The sequence below is a fragment of the Platichthys flesus genome, chromosome 6 (genome assembly GCF_949316205.1).
Source record: "Platichthys flesus chromosome 6, fPlaFle2.1, whole genome shotgun sequence".
Classification (NCBI taxonomy): Eukaryota; Metazoa; Chordata; class Actinopteri; order Pleuronectiformes; family Pleuronectidae; genus Platichthys; species Platichthys flesus.
Genome location: NC_084950.1, coordinates 3826452 through 3851897, shown reverse-complemented (window position 1 = coordinate 3851897; position 25446 = coordinate 3826452). Strand labels below are relative to the sequence as shown.

The window sequence follows — 25446 nt, the reverse complement described above, 5'->3', positions numbered from 1 at the left end:
TGGATGGATGGATGGATGGATGGATGGATGGATGGATGGATGGATGGATGGATGGATGGATGGATGGATGGATGGATGGATGGATGGATGGATGGATGGATGCACTTTATTGATCCTAAATTTACAAATGATTGAGTTACAGCAGAATGATCTAGGGCAGTGCATATAGAGCGAAGTGGCAATAAAACAGATACGAAGAATTAAATTAGAATATAGAATTTAACATTAAATGTATAAAAACTGATCATACTAAGTAAATGGCACACAATAAAGTACTACAATACACAGTGAAGTACTGAGATATAATAGTAAAAATAATAAGCCTATACACAAATAACACAAATAAATTCATGGAAAGTCCTGGTCACTGCTTGTCAAACTGGTTTTCACGCCTCCTTCGCTTTTAGCACCACATCAGAAAAACACAAAAAATGTACATAGGACATAAACACAAACTGTTCATTCTGTGACGAGCATCCAGAAACAGTCTTGCACCTTTTTTGGACTTTGATATAACACCAAGACATTTTATAAAGGCCCCCTGTACGTTTATTATTGACCATATTTTTTAAATAATTGTCATCATTTTGGGGAATATTTGGTATGTGGTTTGCCCCCCCCAAATAAAAATGATAAATCCAAAAAAAAATATCAATAAAAGACCCTGTTTTATTTTATTTCGGAAAGACATATGTGAATCTAATTTCCAAATCATCCAAAATAAAGGCAGTTCAAACTTTGAATATCGTTCAATCCTATATAATATATGTTGATTTATATTGTACAACATCCCTGGCTTCTATGTTCCTGTTTGTTATTGTGTACAACACCATGTAAACTTGTTTATTATTCTATTCCTATTTTTAAATGATAATATTCATAATAGTAATAATAATAACGATAATAATAATCAGGTGGAGCAGGAAACCTCATCTGAAAGAGAAAAAAAACAAAAACTGATAAACATCTGTGGACTCGCCGTCGTGCTTTGATGACGTGATCACGGGGACTTTCCGGATACGTCACTCGGGGCTTCCGCGTTACGAAGCTAGCGCTACATCCGCGCTCATGTCGCTTGACGCCGTTAAAACGTCGCCGCGTCGCACCGCAGTTCACGTTAAACCCACCATGAACACGCCGGAGGCTCCCAGCGTGGCCGGCGGGGCCGAGTTCTGAGTCGTCGCGGTCCGGAGCGACGGTCCGACCGAGAAGCGGAATGTCAACAACGCGGCCCCTCCTCGGAATGCGACGAGTCACCGAGCTAGCGTGCGCGGAGCAGCCGGGCGGCAGGCTCCCCGCGGCGGGCAGGCAGCAGCAGCCGGAGGACGGTGCCACCGTGGACGAGTTCACGGTCCCGGAGGAGAAGGAAGACGAGCTGAAGTGCGCCAGGCCCCGGGTGGAGCAGGTCTTCAAAGTGACGTTCACCATCATCGGGCTGCTGGACCACACTGGGCAGCCGCACGGCAGCAAGACCTCCCGGCAGATATGGCTGCAGCTCCGGGGGAACCGGGACGACGTGTCCAAGGCGAAGGTGAAGTTACTCAAAGCTGCTTCTGTCCCCTCACACACACATCGACCAGCGGGGGTTCGATACCCAGTGTCCGTGTCGCCTTGTGTCTGGTGAGCAGGTGTATCACGGTCCTGTGATTGTCGCCAGTCTCCTCTGCTTCATGTCAACACTTCACATCCTCAGAGACACACTGAGCTCACACAGGGGTTTCAATATGTGTCTCATATGATTAGATGTTGTCTATAAAGGCAGAAACACACCTGGTTTAACTCTGTAGAAGTTCAGAGCTCAGAGATTCAAACAGCTCATGTGGTTCATGTCACAACATCTGCATCTGTGTTGTCCTCGTCTACAAAGGCTGAAACACACCAGGTATAACTTTGTTGCTGTAGCTCAGAGATAGAAACAGTTCATGTGGAAGTTATAACATCTGCAGCACAAACACGATTTATCACAAAACATCAAGTTCAGAGCCGATGTTTAATGAAAGCAGCAGCAGATGTAACTTTCCCAAACTGTTATTAACATATTTAAGATCATGGTATAATCACCCATGTCCTGACATTTGATTTACCACCAATAGATGGACTTTATTAGACTTTATTAAACAGTTGGTTTAATAATAATAATAATGACTATATTGATAATTAGTAAAAGAGACTGTATTTATTTGGCACATTTAAAAAAACTGGTTTACAAAGTGCTTCACGAAGATAAAACCTTAAAATGCCTGCAATTACAAAACAAGTTAAATCAAGAGACAGTTGATAAAATGAAAAAATAAAACAAACCTCTGGTTAAAAGAGTAGAATGAGAACAACAATAAGATAAAGTGGTAAAATTAACCAACGTGTAGTTACACCGTTTTTATAAGAGCACAGTGTGGTAGTTTGTCGGATCCACAAAGGGAGGTTGTGTGACGGCTGTGAAGGCCTCACCTCCGTCATCCTAGTTTCAAATGATGTTTGTTTTCATTATTCTGTGGCTGAGGAACATTTGGATGAAGTCACTTGATGCGTTACTGCTGCTGCTGCTGCTAATTGTTGATTTAGGTCAAACTCGGCTCAGTTTCATTCACTCACTTTCGTTTTCCCATAACAGGTCTGCGTTGTGGCGTCATGACCAGACACTCAAGTTACACTCTGTAGAGCGCGTTCAACTGTCCCACACTCATAGAAATCAGTTATACCTTAATATTCATAATAGAGAAACAATGTTTTATCCCTTTAGAATCTGATGAGTAGTTTTTGGGTGTAATCTTTCTTACAAACAAACCAGCCAACAAGCAACCTCCGTGTCAGAGGTAACGAAAGTTGTCAAGATGTGAAAAATTAAGTTCAAACTGGCAGAATACTTTTTTAAGGGATGAAACTACATTATCGGTTTATGTGCTCGGTTATTTTCTCAATAAGTTGATTCATTTTTTTAGTTATATCATATCAAAAATAAACAAAGTTTCTGCTGACCAGTTGCCGAAAAACTATTCACCTCACTCAGTGTAATGTGCGACAAGAAAGGCATTAATCCTCACAACTGATAATATGAAACTGATAAACTTTTCCAATTCTTTATTACAAAAAATACTCAAATTAATAGTGAATCATCAAAATAATTGACTCTGATCACACATTCACAAATGTCAGGGCTGATTTTGGATTCACTGTCAAACTTCTGCATGGCGACTGAGCCAGGAATAGAACTACCAACCCCTCTGGTTAATTAACAACCCGCTTTGAGCCACAGCAGATGTAGATTAAAGTGGAGATCCAATCTTTTTAACTATTTTTTATAAAAATATATAATTTAGGTTATCATACTAATCTACTATAAGACCAAAGCAATCAGGACAAGTTGGGTAGTTTTGCGTTGGCGGAGGTTTTCTCTTTAACTGATGATGATTTGAAACACAGCTGTCGGTTGAAGTCATCTGAACCCGAGATCTATTTAGAAATCCTACATTTTGCTTACCCATGCAAAGCAGCGGTCTATATCTGTTGATTTGATTTCAACGTGATTTCCCGTACGCGAGTATTGGTCACACTTCTGTATCTCGTGTCATGAGACTCACTTTGGTGCGCAAGTCTGCAACCAGCTGTTCCCGGCTCTGCCAGTCAACCACGAGTGCGATGCTGAGAAGGACATTTCACCGTCGGCCTGTGCGACTCATAATGAGGATTCCACACGTGACTTCCTGCATAGCCATACCATCCGAAAGTTTGGGAAATCACTGCTGGTTACCCCATGAATGGCTTTCCAGTAATCTAGTTTCTTAAGGGTTAAGCAACCGTGACAAAAGTGCTGCACATGATTGATATAGTCATAATTGTTGTCGTCTCTTTAAACACTCTGCCACAGATTGCTGTTACTTCCCAGAGCGTCGACATGTGGATGATATAAAGCTGTTTGACTTACAGAAGGAGAAATACAGTTTGTGTTATTAGCTGAAGTTTTGGTTGTTATCATCTATCTTCTGCTTTGTAGTGTTTTAACTAAACAGAAGGGGGAGTCGGCTAAAGCTGCTTTCAGACGTGCTCTGAACTCCAGAGAAATTTGGTACTTTTTTTCCGGGGAGACTTTATGCCGGAACACAAAGGTCCGAGTCATTAGAGCCGGACTTTCCCCGGAATTTTTTCCCACCTGTCCCATAGTAAAATGTCAAGTGCTTGAAACATTATCAACACACATTTTCCAGACATTTTCCTGCTGTAGCCCCACATGGGCTCCCTCTTATATTTTCCGTTTACCAGGGGGGCTGCCCGGAAAAGTTGTAGAAAATGTCCGAAGCAACTGACTCGGGACATTTGCGTTCTCGCTGCCCCTTTGGAAAATGTCTGGCAGCTTTAATCTGTAACCTCACATAAAACCTGTCTTTAAACTATTCTCTTTGTGAAAGCTTTTTAAGTTCCTACCGAGAACGTTTAACCTCATGAACCACGCCAGACATAATCATACTGTATTATTTATACTTACTGAATGCCACATTTCTATTTTTACTTTGTCATTAAAAACCTTCATGTAGGTACGAGGAGAACGTCATCGCAGATTTGATAATTGCAGGTCCAGACGCACTGGAAAGTCCATCTCTTTTGTTTCATTTTAAAAAGCCTCACCCAAGTATTTACTGATCTGATTCTCTATCAATTCTGATATCGGTTCTTTCTTTTTTTACTCCCAATGAGTCATCGCTGAGTCATTTAACATTCTTGGTTCCTTTCTTTTCGACCCAGACACTCTTAAAATATGTGACACACACACACACACCTGGATGTGATTCATCCAAACCTTGTCCCCGTGAGGAGATTCCCTAAATCAATGACCAGTTTAGTTTCAGCACAAGTCACCTGTCGATGTGTCACGAGTTAAGAGGTTGATTGAATCAGGATCAGAATTATTTTATTTGCCAAGTATGATTGCACATACAGGAAATACAACAATATAAAAACAACATAAAACAACAATATGAATCTGTATATGGTACAAAATATATACAGTACCAGAGTTATGGGCACAGAGAATGAGCAGCTTTTGAGAAACTACATTTTCTTCTGTTGTTACTTGGATTAACTATTGTTTGCTGTTGTTTTGCTTATTAAATTCATCTTCACTGCTTTATTAGTCAGATGATGTTAATTAATTATAGCTTCTTCTTCTCATTGTGCAGGAATATGTGCGAGGACTTTGTGCCCCAGAGCTAAAGAAAGAGGAGCGGTACCCGGTGGACATGCACTGTATCTTTGCTGGAGCCCGCGGCCTCTTCCTGGACCGGCTCGTACGGGACACGAGTGCCGAGGTCCAGGTGCTGGAGCCGGGTCGCCTGCGGCTGGTGGGCCAGGCCGAGCCGGTTGTGATGGCGCAGAGCAGAGTTCAGCAGTTTGTAGCACTATTCCAGGTACGAGTCTTGTGACCTGTACATTTTTTTTGTTGAAAATATCACCTTCTTTTATAGGAAATTGCAATGGGCATTTTCACTTAACATTAACCTTTACATTTCCTAAATCATTATATATTTAATTGATACAAAACAAGGAAGATGGATTGATATTGGAAATCTGTAGCACTGTGGGCCATCACGTCTCATTCTCTGTTTGTGTTGTCCAGGAGAAGCGAAGTCTACCCGGTGACAGAGAGCCTGCGGTGAAACGAGCGTTCAAATCCTTCGTTGAGGAACAAGATGATAAATACACGATGGAGCTTCTTCTGCTGCCCAGTGCCCTGAAGGAAGAGTTACTGGGACTGGCTCACAGCCCAACCAGCACAAACACATCCTCACTGGTTAGTGGAGGCGTCTTTAATGCGTCTTTAGCGTGTTTTCTTTTAGGGGTCATCCTCACACAGCAGCAAAGGTTGATACATCAAGTTTTGTTTCAGTTTATAATGTTTCAGATTATAGTTTCCTATCTGAGGTGATTTGCATTTTCTTTCCTCAACCAGTCTCCTCATCTCAGCACGGCGGAGGTCGACCAGGACCGCTCACAGAGCAACACGCCAGTGACAGAGCTCTCCAACCGCATCTTGGACACCAGCTTTGAAGAGAGAGGGGCCACGGTGGGATCTGTCGGCGGAGCCGGGAAAGCGGGAGCAGGGATAGGTTTAGGTGCAGAGACCGTCCTGCTCAACGGCACTCGGCCCTCACACAAGCGGCGCTCGTCTGAGAGCGAGACTCGGGACACAAAGAGACAATACTCTCTGGAGCGGAGAGACGAGTCGCCAGAGAGAGCGAGAGAGCGACAGAGGGACAGGGAGGGCCAGGGAGCGAGTGGCAGCTGTAGATCCAAAACGCCCTCAGCCTCATCGTCTCTCTCCTCCTCTGCTAAAGCAAACACAGTCGGGCCGATCATGCTGGAGTCCGCTGAAGGCATCTCAGACGAGGGGGAGGCAGTCAGCCCAGAAACCAACCTCCGCTGCCTGGTCAATTTCTTCAGGTGAGAGTTTAAACAGTTTCAAGTCCCTGCTGATGATCCTGTTATTAATATGTCAGGTCTATGAGCCTGATGACAGGAATTGAGTTGCTGGATGTTTTATGTTCTCAAATATGAATTTGTCTTCTTGGTCGGACCAAACAAGACTTTTCATTAAGCCATTTAATAAAGTTCACTTTAGGAATAAGGGAGATGAGATTGTTCACTGTTTTAAATTTGTCTTTTACTAACTAAATAATTAATTGTTTTAATTATCAGGAGATGAGTTTCTACGAATAAAGTTCAGTGTAACATTCAGAATCAACTGCGCTCAATCTGTGTAAAAATAGATTCTGAAGTTCAGCTGGAGCTCATATGAGGCTTCGGACTGCATCAGTCAAAACAAGTACAACATTTCCCTTTGTGATCACAGTGTAGTGTTTCCAGTCTGAGCAGCAGCGGTGGCATCTAAACAAACAATTTGTCTTTAATGGTTGTTCATTCTTGTAACACAATTTATTCCTCACTGGGCAAATTACAAAAAATAATGCAACAAAACATGCAACGCAAATATAACGTATAATATAAAACTGAGTAAAAAAAGCAGGAGAAATAATACTTACAGCTGCAAATACCTCGGTTAATGTTTAACATATAGGCATGTGTGAATTGTTTAAAGACAGACTAAACACTCATCAGGCTGCAAATTAAAATTTTCTAAAACTAAATGTCTCCAGGACCATGGGTTACCAGCAGGAAGTGGTGGAGCGTATTGTCAAGGAGACAGGACAGACGGAGGACACCTTCCTCGTCCTGGAGAAGATCGTTGAGGAGACCAAGCGCTGTGAGGAGGGCTCAAAAGGAGGCGACAAAGAGAGACGGCCCACCTCCATAGGCTCCTCACACACTGCAGCGTCCTCGTCGGCGTCCTCGTCCTCCACAGTCTCTCGTCTCAGAGACAAGGAGCTCAGCAGAGCGCTGGTCGACCCAGGCAGGTCTAAAGAGAACATTAAGCCCAACCAGCCCGGGAGCAGCAGCAGCAGCAATGGACTGGGCCACCGGAGGCAGTGCAGCGGCAGCGAGACGAGCACTCAGCAGGTATTTCACTTCCTAGAGACCGTGTTACCGCCTTCTTTTCTTTCTCTCCTTTGATAGAAGAACAAAACTGGATCAAACCACTTGGACTAAAATCACAGAGCAGGTTGATCTGTGAATGACTTGTCATTTTGTTGTCATCAATTGTGAAAGTTGTGTCACCTTATCATCTGTCATAACTCATTTTATCATCCATCTTAACTCTGATCTCTGCGTCTGTTCACTTCACCTCATTTCCACTAAACTGCTTCATATCTTAAGACTCCTCTGATTGGTTCATCACATGAAAGAATCGAGTGGTTGATCCATTTAAATGGTATTGTGCCTCATTAATGATAATCCCATTTCAGGCGATCACAATCAAGAGGAGCTCCAGTGCACAAGGAGGAGCAGGAAACTATGAGGTCATTACCATTGTCGACGACGATGATGTCATCTTCTCCGATACCAAAACAGCAGACGGCAGTGTGTCACGTTTGTTCGCGGCACAACTCGACACCCAATCGGGATCCAGGACAGACTACCTGGCTCGGGGAGTGGGCGGCGGGAGTGGCGTCCCTCAGAGGGACTACCTGTCCAGGGGCGGGACTCAGACTTTAGGAGGATCGGTGAAGGTCGAGAGTGTGACGGCACTGCGCAGCACGCCTCAGTGGCTGGCGGCCACCACCACCACCTCCCTGGCCTCCACTCCCAGTGTAGGTATTAACCTAAAGTCCCCCCCCTCCCCCCGCCACTTACAACAGTGTTTTTGTGTTTCATCACTTTAACCACTCCTATCGTGCAACTAAAAGGTTTGGGCCTTATCATGTTAAGATAATTAACTTACATTAATCAAGTCCACCTACATTGTCCTTCAGTTCATGAACACAGACCACAAATGACACCTTAAGCTGAAGTTTTTCGTTAAATTTATTAATTTCCAACTCTTTATCTCTTGTCCTCCTCAGTCGGCTCAGTCCATCAACCGGCCCTCGGCCTTCCCCTATCAGACCATCGGCCACATGGGCTTTCACGGGGGCTTGGCCAAGAGCCCTCCTGCCAACGACCCCCCCGCGCCTCCAGTCACCGGTCTGGGTCGTTTTCATCAGTCGCTGAGGACGCCCTACACCCTGAAGCTGCCGAATGAGCCGGGGCGTCCAGAGCTCAGACACATTATCATCGATGGCAGCAATGTGGCTATGGCGTGAGTCTACTCATTCTCACACACACACACAAAACCCAGAAACCCTTGTGTTTACTGGAACATCTTAACCCATAAGTTCCTCTCCAGTAATCCCCCATAATTTCCTCTTAACATTACGAAAACAAAAATACCAGGTAAACGCCAAGTATGACAGTAAGAGTCGTAGCACATTGCTCTGACTCTTGCTTCGCTCTTCTTGATTTCGTCACTCTCTGCCGATGTGTCATCACAGTTTTGATTCCAGATGACCTTACCTCGAACTCTCACTTTTACAACCACTTCTTACATGTTCTGTTCCACTTCCTCTCTCCCTCACCCGGTCTTTACCAGAAATAAGCTGAAGCCGAAAAAGCTTCATCAGTCTTACATTCTGTTAGAAATACAAAGTTTGACACACAACTATGAGTCTGTTTGTGTGTTCTTCCTGTTGAAAGGAAGGTTTTTGTCTTTTCCACTGTCGCCAGTATGTTTGCTTGTTGTGGGAACTTCTGGGTTTCTCTAGAGTTGTAAGGTCTCAACCTTACTGTGTAAAGAACATCAGGCCATTTGGTGCAGATCCAAATCTGGATCTAGGGAAATTAAATGCGCTTTCATAGAAGGACTAAGGACTGTTATTAGCTCCTTTCTAGTTTTCATTTAAAATGGCCGCTGCTGCTTTAAATTATAAGTGATGTTCTCAGTGCAGGTTTTAGAATCAGGATCTGATCTTGATCCTGGTCTCGACAGAGGTTGTACAAACATGTAGAGTTGCTCTGAAGAGCTCTGCAGCCTCAGGTTACCTCCAGGTTTTCATGCTATAGTACTGGTTGCATCATCTTTACCCACTGTGGTGTCATTCATCACTTTCTCTTTCAACTGTCGGAACTTCCCCTGAGTTGGCATCGCAGCTCTGACCCACAGACGAAACTGTTCTTGCCCTGTCTTCTGTACGTGTATGTACGTGTGTGTGTTTTTGTTTGCGCATATTCTTGACTGTTGATATAAGTGCGACCTTTCCACCTCGTTGTTTTGTGTCGGTAAAATGAACGTCATGTCACAGATGTTTATTATCAGCCGTCTACACTGCACACGTACTGGAATGGTGTTTGTAGTTTTCCACAGTGAGTCAGTGCCACAGACTGAGTCAGTACCATCGACTGTAGATCGAGATTGAAGATGCTTCTCCTCTTCTAATATGACACAAACCATCTTGGTCCCTGTCCCATCGGCATCAGACCATTTCCAGTGACCTATCCTTTACTGGCCGCTAAACATTTTGTGTATGAAGCAGCTGCTGTGGCCGTTCTGTGCTTCACCACAGCTCATGTGAGGCCTGATGGCTGAACAGGATGATCGAAAAGGGAAGTGGCCAGCGCAGAAGTAACTGACAGAAATTCACATGACAAGGAAGAGGAAAGAAAAGTGAACAGACGCGTCATTCATTTACAAGTTGGGGAATTATATTTTTATTATAAATGAAACAAAAAAGAAGCAAAGTGAAGACTGCTGCGTTTTCTTGCAATTTAAAATTGAAAAATATCAATAAATAAAAAAAGTAGCTGTCTGTTTCTCCTCTGCTCAGGATCACATGCAGGGTTTTGACGCTTATTAATGTGGCGCAGATTAATTTTAAACAAATGCACACCAGGACGTCAAATGCAGGGACAACCCCAGCCCCTGCGTGTTTGTGTTTAATACTTGTTGTGTTGTGGGTCTGCAGCTCGACAGCTTCCTGCTCCGGTGATGCTGGATGATCTCGGGGAGTTTCTCGTCTCTGTTGGAGATTGTTGTTTTTGTGGTTTTCTGCTGTAGCTACCATGTTGTTGTATATCGGCCGTCTGACGTGCGCGTACACGCTGTTCACGTCACTATCAACAATCTGGGTCAGGCGACGGGGTGTGTGTGTGTGTGTGTGTGTGTGTGTGTGGTTATTTGGGTGCTGGTTTGTTGTGAGTACTAACAGGGCTACTGTTGCCATGGAGACCATTGAAAGCCAGTTTGAAGTCAGGTGCTAATTATATAATAATAAGACTTGGCTGCATTATTATGATTTCAGAGCTTTATACTTCCCCCTTAATTTTCCTTTTTTTTTAAGTTGTTCAGAATCAGAATTATTTTTATTGCCATGTATATTTGCACATACAGGAAATTGCCTTGGTGTGGTTGGTGCACTGTACAAACAACAATATAAAAACAACAATATAAACAGTAAGAGAGTTATGGGCACGTGCGGTTCTAAGGTGCAGAGATTGGTGATAGTGCCAATAATATATATTTATAAATTATGTGCTCATCCGCTTATACCCAGAGGTTTTAATGCAGCATAAATATTTACCCTTTTGTGTCAGAATTCAGACTGTGAAATGAAAGCATGGGGAAGAGCTTGGAAAAATCCCTCATTGGAACAGTGAAGTTATGTGTGGTTTGCACAGGACACTTTGTTCTGCTCATAGTCGCAATGTGATGCATGCGGTTCATTATCTGTTGTGTAATGGTTCCGCTGTCGGTGGTTGAGTTGTTTGGGGGGGATCCCCATCCAGATTCAGTATCAAACCAACTTGAAGGATCAAGTCTAAATCTTTTCAGTCACTTGTGAAGCAGTTTAGCTTTTAAAAACTGTAAGTTCAAATGATGTGGAGCCTGGGACGGGACATGGAAAGAAAAATGCTGGTTGTTGGGGGATTAGAAGCCGGTGATGATGTGTTGATTATTGATTTAATATCGATCCTTCTTACAAACCACTTATACCGTAACTTAAATCTATTTGAGACATGAGACGCTCCACTGCCGTCCAGTGCATTTTTCATTTGTCTGTTTCGTCCTCTGATCCTCGTCTCTGACTGTGTCGCTCCTCTTCTCCAGTCACGGCCTCCATCGTTTCTTCTCCTGTCGCGGCATCGCCCTGGCTGTGGAGACGTTTTGGAGGCGGGGCCACAGAGAGATCACGGTGTTTGTCCCCCAGTGGCGTCAGAAGAGAGACAGATTCACAACAGGTATGACAACTATGAGCTGCAGGTGCTGGAGCAAAGTGTTTCTCATTGTTTTGGCTCCGGGCTGACTTTAGTGTGAATGAAGAAGATGTTCAACTTTTTATATTTGATCAAAAGCAAACATTAAAGAGTCCATGTACACGACTCAAACAAAACACGGGAGTTGTTGACTTTAATAAGTCACACCCTCGTCGAGCACGCAGAATCCAAACAAACCTCACTGTGTAGGTGTCACTCTCCTGTAACACCGATTTATCTGATGTTACGTTATCACAGAGCAACATTTTCTAAACCAGCTGGAGGACCTGAGGCTGCTCTCCTTCACGCCGTCCAGAGAGGTCTGTGGTCAGAGGATTTGCTCTCACGATGACAGGTACACACCCACATCCTTAAAAATGATCTCACCTTTCAAAACACAGTTACACGGTGCTTCCTAATAAGCAAGACAGCAAAAGTTCTACGGTTAAATTAAAGATGAAACTGATTCTAACACTGACGGCATAATTTCCTGGATCATTTCCTCCGGCCCCTTTCGCTTTTAATCTCGTCTCTGGATCAGTGAGAACACCTCTGACAGAGGATCTCAGGCAACTCAAGGGTTCATACAGGATGAAATAAGATCTAAAACATATTCAGGTGCTCAACAAGATCTGAATATCAATAATCCAGTGACACTAAAACAAAGGTTTATTAAAGGAGTCACATTTTATAGAGACAGTGACCAGCTCAGAATATTTTTCAATCCAATGGTGCAGATACAAGAGATTCAATCATAAGCCAGCAGGTAAAAACCAGGGACATGAATATCTCAAACTGTGTCGTCCTCTCAATCGTCTAAGTCTAAATCCACAGGACTACATTTTATTGTTATAACACAGCACTGCTGCTACGTGTACACCTGCCACACGACTCCAGTGGTTTTGAGTGCCTGAAACTGAGAAGTTAGAAAACGCTGCTGGCCCCATTTTAAGTTTAGAACTCCCGGGCTGAGTTGAAGTTTTAGTATGGAAGTTATCACCCTATGTTTACATAAAGACATGAATAAGAATACTACTAACTAGATTTAAAGGATGTTTGGTTTTTAAAAAGTTTCATTGAAATGACTAAAATCATGATGCACTTCTGTGGTCAGTGGCTCTATCAGTCCTATTTTAAGACAACTCACCGTGACTCCACACACAGGGCTCTCCTCTAGCTGTGGATTCACATCTGTGGACTTTGAACAAAGGGAAAATCCTGATTATCTAATGCACACACTCCCTCCCTCCCTCTCTCTCTCTCTCTCTCTTTCAGGTTCCTGCTTCACCTCGCGGAAAAAACAGATGGGATCATTGTCACCAACGACAACCTGAGGGACTTTGTGGACACCTCGGACACCTGGCGGAGGATCATTCAAGAGAGGTGACGTCTCAATTAGTCATTCACTCACACAGCCCATTACCCAACACGATACTGGGAAGTCCACTGAGACTGGGACGAGCGATCCAAAGACCCCGTTTGACCCCAATGGGGCAGAGATTTTAGAATTGTACTTTTACAAATGAGAGAGTAGAAACAAAACAAAAAAAATTACAAATAAATGATTGAAACAGTGACTCACAGGTAAATCATTTTCACGTCCAGGAATATTCAAATAAGATAATTTGGCTTGTGAAATGACAACATCATCATCGCAGTCATTTAAATTCAGTGTATGTATGTTTGTAGTCATATAAAGCTTCTTGGTTTAAGTCATACAGCACATGTCACCAGAGAATGAAGACAGAGCCTTGAGGAGTTAACTGTGAGACTGTGTCGCCCTCTATTGGTTGTTATGCATATTTTTTTTTATCACACTGAAGTGAGGATTTGTTTCTGTGATTCTGAAAGTGACACATGAACTCATCTGCTCAGAGTTCGTGCTGATTGTTCATCGATAGAGAGATGAGAGAAGAAAATATAGATTTCATGTTTCTATACTTAAAAAAATAGTACCTGTAAAATGTACATCTTTTTGAATATCCTTGTGATTGACAGGCTGCTTCAGTTCACGTTTGTGGAGGACCTCTTCATGATCCCTGACGACCCTCTGGGTAAAAACGGACCTCACCTGGACGTCTTCCTGCGAAAAGAGAACAGGTGTGTGAGGCCGGAGCTCAGAGGGAACCTGGGACCTCCGTGCTTTGTGTGATCGTAAACACATTGAAGTCTCCGTGTGGTGGTCTTTAACAAACAGCCTGTTAACACATGTCACTCATCCCTTTCCTCTCAGGAGAGCGGCAGCCACCCCGCCCCCTCAGAGACCCTCAGACCTGCGGCCGACCAGCCAGCAGCAGCAGCCGGTCTACGTCCAGGCCCTGCACTCCGCTCCTCGCCCCCCCTCCTCCATACCCCGGCCCCCTGCCTCCCTGATGGCCCACCCCCCAGCGCACTGGCCCCACTCCGGTCCCCCCGAATGGCACCCACCACGCCAACCCGCCTCCCCGTCACCCTCGCCTCCGCCCCAGCGGTCCCCGGGGGAGACCTCGGAGCTGAAGAGGAAGCTGTACGACATCTTCCCCGACCAGAAGCAGCGGATCGACCGCATCCTCAGCGACAACCCGTACATGAGAGACCTGAACGCCCTGTCTGGGCTGCTGCTGGGGTAAATGACTGTGCAGTGAGAATCACACACAACGGATCACTCACCCACAAGGACATGCGTTCAGGTGTCAGCCGGAATATAATTTATTTTGCCATCTTCCAGCCTGGAGGACAGTTCAAGTTTTTTTCCTTTTTAATATTATTATTTCACATTAAGATTGATCATCAAACTAGCTGCTACTGGCAAAGAGTGTTTTGGGGGATTTGTGTTTCCTCTTTCTCTCTCTCCTTCCTCCTTCGCTTTCCACTCGATCCACAAGAACAACACTGAAGGATCTAAAGTGTCAGAGCAGCAAAATCAGGAGGAAATATTTTGGACCAAAAGTGGTGACCTGGTCTCGTGGGTCAGCGGCTGCCGCTCGTGATCCGCTTCTTTCTCCAGAACCTCATTAAACCATCAGACTTCCGATACCACAGTCTCAGAGCTTTATCTTCATCAGATCATCGACACTCGCAGGTTTTTGCATGTTTTCAACACAGGACGTCCGCTCACACTGTCGGGCAGCAGCAGGGTATTGAACTTGACGTGAGGGAACCATGTTAGAAGTTCAAGGGTTCATCATCAAAGAGGGAAATGTTTAAAAGTAGAGCGCTTAAAACTGAATCTCCTCCACGACGCCTTCACTGGTTCAGTTCAACGAGGATGACGGTGGCGCCCTTCATCAGAGGGATGATGAGATCTTTAGCTTTACCTACAAACAATAATTTGTGTAATTTCGGGACAGAAATGCCAGAAGCAACTTTGATTACAAAAGCAGAATAATTACATATAACCTAACTAAAGAAACGCACCTAGGCTTGTAATGGGCCATTATTTTGAGGCTGTATAGATGGGTAGTAACAGCAACCTGTATTTTTTTATATAGATTATTATTATTATTATTATTTCAGAAATGGTTCACTTATTGTACATATCCAGTTTATTGAATGACTGCCCATCTGACCGGGCTCAATCTAAATGAAGCTTTTATTATCTCCTCCCTCCTCAGTCAGTGACACAAAGTTTTTTAAGAGAACGTTTCTTCTTCTCAGTGACGATTTTGCTTTTTAAATTGATCCCTCGCTTATAGGTGACATTTTTTCGGCCAGACATTTGTTATTTAGAGAAACTTTCTCAATATTCAGATGAAATGTTCGATAAATTTGAGAATCCGCTCACGAGAGACGTGTTCTCTCGTTAAACCTGAAGTTTGAAGCTGAACTCGGGTGCTGAGTCGGCAGTTGCTGCTCAGATAAACTGTTTCTGAACATCGCTTCACCGAGAGTTTGAGTTCAAGTTCAATTACAGAGTGAGTTGTTCAGGTTTGAGTCGCCATCCAACAGTGTTTCCAGGAGGATGCAGTTACTAGTTCTTCATCAGCGTTTTGTTTACCGAGATATTTAGCAAGTTATTGGTCTTTACACACACTTGTGCTTCTGACCCTGGATGGAAACAAACAGTTTGGATTTTAATCAGTTTTGTTGATTGAATGAAACGGCCCCTTTTTAAAAGAGTTTCGGTTTCTCCCCCCAAAATCCAGCAAACACCACATTTTTTTATTTTAACTTGCAATTTGTAATTACTGTTAATAGCTGAATTCAAACCACTGAAGGTAAATGACGATGTTGTGAGTTTAACACTGTGCCATTGACGAATCCTCCGAGAGCTTGTGTTGTTTTTCTACCCTCACATACCCGGAGAACCTGGAGCTGCAGCAGCTGAGTTTTGTATAATACAAACACTTTTCTCCTTGTAAAGAATAATCTGCACAAATCTTCACAAGGTGTCAAACGGTTCTGTTCATACTTTTTTGTTGTTGTTGTTGTGAGGAATCACTGAAGGACTTTTATTACTATATTTCTTAGGTGTATATTCATTTCTTCTCTTTTTTTGTAAATACAAGCATTTTTGGCTACAGTGCACATATAGTTTTATGTATGTGGAAAACAAAACTCAATAAAAACACAGCAGTTCCCATAAACTCCTGTTTGCATGGTTGGACAGTGTTGACTGTTTCTCCTCCTGTTCTGTCACCTGCAGCGTTTCACCTCTTGTTTTCATGGAGTCAGTTTTTGTGGGGCGACGTTACTGTGATGGCCAAAAATTTTGTATAAAGTATTAAAACGAACACTTAAAACATTTCGGGGAATCGTGCTTTTATTGTGTATAAGAGGAACTTTAACAACTGGATGTTAGCAGTTAGCTTAGCTGCTTAGTTTAGCTTCAGGAGGTCACTAGTCATCGGTCAAGAAATACTCCAGCACAGAAACACAGAGGGACTATTTTTTACCTGTAGAACCAACATTTATAACTATAACAAGAGTTTGCCTATGATTACTTTATTGTGAGCTTGTCTTACATTTGGGTGCCGGGATGCAGTGACTCTGCACGCTGGTGTCAGTGAACTCACACTTTCACTTCTGCCAGTCACTCACTAGAGGTCAGTGCACGTTAAGCTGGAGCCACTGGGAGAAAATGACTCATTGATTCAGCTGCACCTTCACATAGACACGTATCTGAGACGTCACATGTTTAACAAGTCAGACCAGTGCATGAAAAAGACAGATTGTATAATAATTAAACAAAATGTAATATCTCTTAAATCCTGTTTCCACAGCCACGACCATGTGTTTACCATCGCCACCAAGGTTCCTTTAACTGTTTGTACATACTTGTATTCTTGCAGCCATGTAGGTCTGGTACAACCACCTGCCAGTTCTCCCCACATGACCCACGTGGTGGTTTAGGTTACAAGTGACTGAATAGAACATTTATATTTACATTAACTCAACAAGAGAATATAAATTACTTCTTTTTCAGGATATTTGTTCTGTGATTGGCGTGTCCCTGACTTTACTGTGAAGTTTGTTGCACCTGTTCAGCTCAGATTAACTTTGACCTTTTTAGAGTTTGGAGCCTTAATAGAAAATCTGAGAATATCTGTTTGGTGTGAAGGACCTTTGACTACTTGGCATTACTTTAACCTTCCTCCTTTTGGAACACGGTTTTTTTATTATTCACCATAATGTCAAAATGTAACACAAGGAAGAACATAATATACTTACAGCGCTATTTATATATGTGTATATATATATATATATATACACATATATATACATTTTTGCAGAATTGAGGAGATGTACTGACATCTGCATACATGACACTTATTTGCATTAACATGTATTCACACAAACATATACTCTTACATATACATAAATACAATCACAAAAAGGAAAAACCAAACAAGACAAATAAAGGACCAGAAATAAATAATGATAAAATAAATACATTGATTTAAAAAAAGGAAACTAAAACTAATGATACATAACTGGTCAACTTCTGATCTTCTCGTTCAGTCAGTTCTTTGAAAATCATGAATGGTTGATAGTTACGATTAAGAGTACAAGAAAGGTTCTCTTTCGTGAAAGTGATTCTACAATAAATACAAGTTGTAATAAACTGTCATCAACAATTTAACAATATCATTATGTGTCAAATAAACCTGTCACCTGTCACCTCAGGGTTAAAGGTTGTGTCCATGAAGGCTGGACAGATTCTGAAAGAAAGAGTCTCGCCAGAATGAAACTGGATATTATCCTTGTCACTGGAGATCGAGGGATTTAAGAGGGAGCTCCCAAGGGTGCAGGGGATCACACAGACACACAATCACACACACACACACAAAAACACACTGACATGTATTTGGTTACATATGGAGCACACTTTACTTTGCCTTCATGCGAAGGTTTGTGGTGATGACAGATCGGATTCTACACGTGGACCTGGTCATGTAGAGATGTTTCTTTATTCAATGAGCACACACACACACACACACACACACACACACACACAAAGTATCACATAAATTATTTACATTAAAACAAAACATAGTTTAAAAGTCCAGGGATGAAAAGAAATCAAGTGGGAACCAAAAGGCAAACTGTGGAGTTTTGCTGCAAGTGAGTTTTGTCCCTGTTTGTTTAAGTTTCATCCATATTATCATTCTCTTCTTTATTACATTTTTTCCCTTATTGTTTTCCAGTGAGGCCTCGGGCCCCAGAGACCCATCAGGTACAACATTGCATAGGCAAACGTGTCTCTTGCAACCTGGCTCTCGTTATGCAAATGCATGTGGCTCATGTTTCAGGAAAAGGGACTTGCCAGCGCTGACAATGTGTGTGTCCACATATTATTCCTGGGCTGCAGTGGAAAGTGCTCCAGGGAATCGTGTGCAGGTCCTGCTCGTAGCCAAAGAAAATATCTCCAGAAGAATTCCCCACAGGACGGCAAGTTTAATTTGGAACAGATCGGCACGACTCCTGTTGCAATAGGAGTCCTCTGCATGCAGAGCGTACGGTTTGGCAGCTTCACTCGAGGTTCCGACCCAGAAGGTTGAGAAACTAAATATTTTCGTCTCCAAGTGAATTTTTAGCGTTCGACATTGAGACGACGCTACACTCTCACAACAAGTGGTTTTTTTTTTGCACAACTGGCTCCTTTAACTTGAGAAGATGGCACCAAGTGAAACACACACAGAGATGTGTCACACGAATATGCCTGAGCATATCTTTGCATTATTACTTGAGAAATTCACATAAATGTAGAAAAACTGGGAATCCCTGAATTTTCCCCCTCAGTTGAATCCACTCCAGAATTGAATGGGTTCTTTATTACACCACACCCTTCAACCAAGACTCAGTCAAATCTGTGGAGTGATTTTCCCGTAAATAAGCAGCAATGAAAACATAACTTAATAACAAAATTCACCGTTCGTTCACATTGTTTCATTTGCTGGGCTCTTGATTTCTAATGGGACTTGTGAATCAGGTGCCACCCACTGTGTCTCCTGAACAGTTAAAAGAAGGAAACCCTGGTTGTCCGTGGCAGACTTGTGGTTTCTCTGCTCCTAGTGAAGTGACTCAGATCTAAACTCCTATCTGTGCCACTGTTTCCATGTTTTCCGAGTCGGCCTCTGTCCTCACTTGCTCCTCGGTCGTGAGTGTGTCATGCACAACCCTGTAGTTGTGGTTATGAAGACACACAGTGGACAGTGCTATGTGTGCCGCAGCTGTGCTCTGACCTCTGAACCCACGTCATTTACATGAATGCACAGTAACGCTACTTGCTGGCCAGAGGAGCTTGTGAGAGGACACGCAGAACGGGGGGGACATTATGCAATGTGACACTTTATAGTTTAAAGTCACAGTAGGAATGTGTCATAGCAGAAGTCGTGCTGTGTCACATTTTAGACTTCAGCACATTCTAAAGTTAGACCAGCCTCAAGAATAAAGAAATGAATACTGGAAGGAAGAGTTTGGTATTTTGGAAGCTGCTCTCTGTCTCGGTGAGAGTTACCTACATGGGAAGTTTAAACTAAATGCAACCTGTTAATTGGCATCAATGTAATCACTGCTGGACAGAGCTGTTTCCGTGTTTATCTGTTTTTTGTGCTAAGCTAACTGGCTGCTGGCGGTAGCTTCGTATTTAATGAAACTTTTCAATACTCCAACTAACTGCAAAAGATTTATTGCTCTTACACAAACGACAAGCAGCAATTAATCCCATTTTATTTTTTTACACAGCACACATATCACAATTGGCCTCAACGGGCTCAGCACTCTCTCCTCTGTGGCTCACCCTCCACTGGAGTGAGGAAAAAGTTACAAAAACTTTTTTAACAGCAGGAACAAACGCAGAAACCTCAGAGAGAACCACAGGGACGCTTAGAAGTGCAATAGAGGTTAAATGTTTAAAAAGAGGAAATGTCTGACAGATGAAGAGAGGGATGGAGGCATGGAGGGCAGAGCAGTGATGGAGGAGTGACCAGTAACAGTAGAAACACATGGAGGTGAAGTCACATTGTGTATCTGAACAATCAATAATCTATGATCCTGGATCTGCAACCACAAAACACACATGATGGTCCGAGCCATGAGTGTTGTCTGTCTGTCTGTCTGTCTGTCTGCCTGTCTGTGTGTCTGTGGAAATATTTTCTAACTGTGATTGTGTCACAACCATTTGAGGTAGAGTTGTAAATCCTCCCCGGTGGTTGAGATCAACATGTGAGTCTGAGTTTGCAGATGTGTGCTGGTGTGACTCATGAGAGCTTATGTAATAATGTAGTAATGACTAATGAGTTCTCTTGGGTTCGACTGTCAACACGAGGCTGTACCCTTGACACAAGATGGTCCCCGGACACATCATTAAAGGGACGACCCCCCCCCCCCCCCCCGTTCAACCTCTGCCCTCAGTCTGATTTCACATGTACAGCTTCCAATCACAACAAGCCTCATTTCCCTCTACGTCGTGAGAGAGACCCAACAGATCCCACGATGAGCAAACTCTGGACAAAGGTGCAGAGAGAAGACGGGAAGAATCTTCCAGTAGAACCAGACTGAGCGGGGGCGGGGCCTCTGCCTCTACAGGTTGGGGTGAGAGGAGAGAAAGAGGGGAAAGAGGTGAAGAGGGGGAGGGACCAGGAACTGATTGATGGATGGATGGATGATTCTAATCGTAGCTATACACCTGCCAAACGACTCAAAACTGTCCATGGGGTTTAGTCATGATTTTGGGGATTTCATAATATGTCAATTCCCACATTCTGATGAAAGAGATTCTCAGCTGAGCACAGACTTTATATGGCTAAGGTGCCTGAAACCTGTATTCTCTCAAATGACCAGCAGAGGGCTACTCCACTGGTTGCATAGAAGGCAACAGAAGTCCATGAGAAAATGACTCTACTACTTATAACGTCACATGATATTTTTGCTCTTTGAGCGAATAAGGGACAGTGTTGAGTAGTTTTAAGAACCGATGGAAAGTCAAGTTCACGCAAGTCTCCGCCCTGTGCTCGTGAAACCGCAGATACTACTTGAGGATACTTGTAAGTTTGGTTTTGTCATATAGTCGATAATGCACTTTATGCATTGGGGAGTGAATAACGTGTGATTGACAGCTAGTACAGTGCATTTTGCAGGTGTAGGTGGGCGATCAGCGTCAGGCTCCACCCCCTCCTCTTCCAAATAGGGTTACTTCTGGTTTCCAAGACAAAAAGGTCAAACTCATGACCTCAGAGCAGCAGCTCACACACTGTCCTCCATGAGCAGCCTGATGAATCCAGTGCAGAGACTTTGCATCAGTGTAAGAATCCAGTGTCATGTGTGGAATGTGCGGATGATTTGATTGTGAGCGATTCTGCCGACTCCCAGTCACCTTCTTCTTCCTCTCTTGTCTTTTCACCTTTCCCCTCCACCCACTCTCTCTCTCCTCCCTCACATCCGTCACCCCTGTCTCCACACTTCCTTCCTCCCTTTCTCTCAAACTCTCTTCTCTTTTCATCCTCCAATTAGCTCCCTTCTTCTTCTCTCCTCCTCTCAGTATCTTACTTTCAAACGCTGTTACGTCCCACCGAGAAAAACGAATTCCTGCAGCATACCAGCACAGCTTAACATTCTCTCGGGTTTGGATCTCCCTGTTTCCTCTCCCCTCTCTCCCCTCAGCCCGTCTCCCACATACTCCTTGCTGTCCCGTACCCTGCTGTTTCCTGCTTCTGCCTCGTTTGCCTCATTTTTCTCATCATTCTGAGGAAATGGACTCACTTTGTGACTTTCTAGAGCACATTTACAGCTGGACATTTAACGACGTTTCCTTGGTGGATAACAGAAACAGTAAGATCCTCATAATTGGTCCATAATAGCAGAACCAGAGATTTATGCCCAAACCACTGAACCGATATCCATGAGATTTTGTTCAGGGGTGTTGTGTGACCCAGGGAGGAAGCAGTCCAATTGCTGGCACATGCATGTTTTCACTTACTGTACCGTGACAAGATAGAGCATCAGCTCTTATGGAGGAATGCCCTTCTCATATTCCTGCTGGATTGCTCTGTCCTGTAGCCATGTCTCTCTCTTGCCCTCGGCTTGATCCAACTGTAGCTAGAAATACGATCACATTACACAAACCCCTGTAGAGCTTTGCTGGTTACCTGACAATTTCAGAAAGGATGTTACTCATCACTCTTAAGGCCTTAGTTTGCCTGAAGCAGCCGTTTAACCCTACATGTGAAAGATCACTCCTCCTTCAGATGCTGCCTTTCAGACTGAGGCGACCAATCCTGAGCCATGAAGATCCAATGACTTGAACTAGAATGATACTCAGTAGAGCGGTCACTCCACCAAGGCCCAATCAAGCTGCACCAAATTTAACATCCCCCCAAATATACTTGATTTTCTTTCATCAAGATCCATGAATTATTTCCTGAATAATCAGTGAAATGGTCAAAAAGTGATGAAAGATTCCTGGATCTGCCCCAAACCCTTTAATCGGTTCTTTATTGGCCGATGTTCCATCCTTCAAGCAAGTTTCATGTAAATCTGTTCAGCAGCTTTTGCGTAATCCTGCTGATGAACAATCACACAAATGGACAGCTGCAAAACAACTCCTTGTCGGGATACCAAGTGGTCACTGAAGACCAGAGTAGACGTCACCAATTGTTATTATTATGATACTTTATCTGGAAAACCTGAATTTCTACCAATACATCTTGTAGATATTGAGAAATAAAACAGGATAAATAAAAACTTTGACCTGCTGATGGTGCAGATGAAAATAGGAGAGTTCGGTTTTAGTGCGGAAAAAATATATGTTCCAAATTTCATGGGAATCTATGTTGTTGAGGTGTTTTACTAAAAAATACACATACGTTAGCCTCATGCTGGTCATTAGGATTCATACTCTGGGCACCTTGAATATTTACATTTAATGGTCCATCAATAGTTTTTGAGATACAGTATGTCAACTGTCACGGCAAAACAAAGCTAATGATATTATGACATGGTGCATTCTGTCTGCCCAGGAACAACAGGGGTTACTTAAATCCTTATATTGGATGAGGAGGCAACATACTCGACATAAGAGGTTTTGAAAGTGGGAGGGGGTCTCTCCCCAGTTTCAGCGCAGGCTCAGGGAATCAGAGTGAAGGAACTGGACATTTGTGTTGCATTGATTTCGTAGTTATAGCTTGTATTAATACAGGTTCATGTTTTTAGACCTCTGTGAGCACAGTCCTGTTACATTGGCGCATGCACACTGTGTTTCAGTGAGTGATATGGCCCAGTACACAAAGTAAAACATGACTGTGCCATTGGCCAAATCAATATAGCCAATTACCACATTAGAAGTTCATGTGGAATGACCTAAATGTGTGTGGTTTGATTTAAAAAAAGTGTTTTTAGTGTATTTATGTGTATTTGTGTACTTTTTCAAGTGTTCAGTGTAGTCGGAAATCATTAAATCCAGAAAGGACGTGAACTTAGTCTGAGGGCAGGCACCCAGTCTCAGACTTATTATTAAACTATTTATATCCACATTTACTTTGCAATATTCCCTCCGTGTGATAAATGTGGTTTAGTCTGTACAGTATGTTCAGAATAAGGGGCGGTGAGTTAATAGATGTAATGAAAAGCTCTTGGTCTCAGTGTGATTACAGTAAGAGGTATTCTTACAGCGCCCAAAGCCCGGGCTCCAGAGAGGCCAATAGGATTATATTCTCAAAAGTCTGTTCTTTCTCTCACTTTTCTTGCTGTCTGAGCCTCTCTCGCCCTCCCATGAGCTCCGGCTGCCGCTTGTCTACTGGGACAATGCATTTACATAACCAATCCTTCTGTGTAATCCCAGCCCCTCCCATCCGCACCCTGCAACCCCCCCCCCCCCCTCTCTCTCTCTCCCCCCTCCTGTGGGTGTCAAGTGGGGGGTGGGGGACTCCCTTATGTCCAGATTACTATGGAAGAGGTGACACGTCCTCTTAATCTTAATCTTAATCTCGCCCAGTTACATGTATGCCCGGCAGCTTGGAGCCTGAATAGCACGGCCTCATTCTGAACTGCTGAACAACTGGTTTGGGGAAAACATTTCAATCGCATTACTGTAATTTAGCTGAAGACAAGAACCACAACTGCTAGCATACTTAGTATTTTTAAACTTTTTTTCATTTTTGTTCATTAAAATATGAATTACATGAATTAAACTAATTAAATATCATATCTGGAGTTATTCTAGTTGTAACTTGATTTGGTTTAAATACCTGCAGATAATTACAAAACAAAACAGACGCAGGGTTAGACTCTGCTCAATAAACTGATTGGGAGATGGAGGCGCTAAAACAAACTGGGAAAAAAAGGTGGTGTAACACTTGATTCTCCTGTGATGGTGTTCAGCAGGGACTGGGAGGGATTATCTACCCATCACCCTCATCAACAGATGAGAGACGACTGTACTTCACTTCACCAAACACACTTGTGGTGCAGCGGCAGAATAATGCAAACCTGAAAAACTTGTTCAGGTGGCAAACGATGACATATCCTCAATTTGCTCAAGCTTCCAAACTGGAAGAAAGTGCAATATCCTTGGGCTGGATGATACGGCCAAAAATTATATCAAGATTAAAAAATGGGTTTCAGTTGATATCAATGATTATCCCGATGAATGTCACATGTTGGTTTCTTTCCTGAGCGATGGTTGAGCTTTAAAATGCAAAATGGTCGTCCTGACTATATTTCCACAATGCATAATCAATATGTTGATATATTGAAGCAACATTGTGGATCTTGATTTGAAAATCAGGATTTTAAGGGTGATGATATTTATGTGCCAGATTAGTGTAAATGGTGAACTTGTGTTGGTGGTTGTGGCTGACGGGGTAGAGCAGTTGTCCTCCAACCAGAATGTTGGCAGATCGAATCCCCACCCATGCCTTAGTGTCCTTGGGCAAGATGCTGCACCCCCCTAGAATTGCTCCCTAATGGATGCTAATTAGCAGTTAAATGACCTGTAATGTATATATATATATATGTATATATATATTTGAACTAGGTTTCATATGGGCACTATTGGGAGCTTTACTGAGTGTCATTTTAGTTTATACAAATATGAACCTATGGATCTGAAATAAAACTAAATAATATGTAAAAATAACATATTATTATATCAAAGAATGGAATGAACTGTAAGTCACTGATTCTTACATATATATTTGTATTTGGAATATTTGAGTCATTTTATATAGACCTACGGACATAGAACAATGAATCTGAAATAAAACTAATAGTAAAATAAAATAATATTAAAGTATGGAATGGGTCGTTAGTCAGTGATTTTTATATGTTTATTTATTTTTGGAATATTTGTGTCAT

At 42.9% G+C, this 25446-nt stretch overlaps 1 protein-coding gene across 1 annotated transcript; it reads left to right on the top strand.

The window, feature by feature from the left end:
- The first annotated feature begins 920 nt into the window (after nt 1-920).
- On the top strand, nt 921-16396 carry n4bp1 (nedd4 binding protein 1). Its single transcript, XM_062390034.1, has 12 exons — nt 921-1531; nt 5172-5399; nt 5609-5782; nt 5942-6432; nt 7146-7506; nt 7854-8198; nt 8451-8686; nt 11528-11658; nt 11932-12028; nt 12949-13056; nt 13672-13773; nt 13907-16396. The coding sequence occupies exons 1-12, from the start codon at nt 1217-1219 to the stop codon at nt 14280-14282; spliced, it is 2964 nt and encodes a 987-aa protein (XP_062246018.1). The 5' UTR covers nt 921-1216; the 3' UTR covers nt 14283-16396.
- The last annotated feature ends 9050 nt before the right edge of the window (nt 16397-25446 follow it).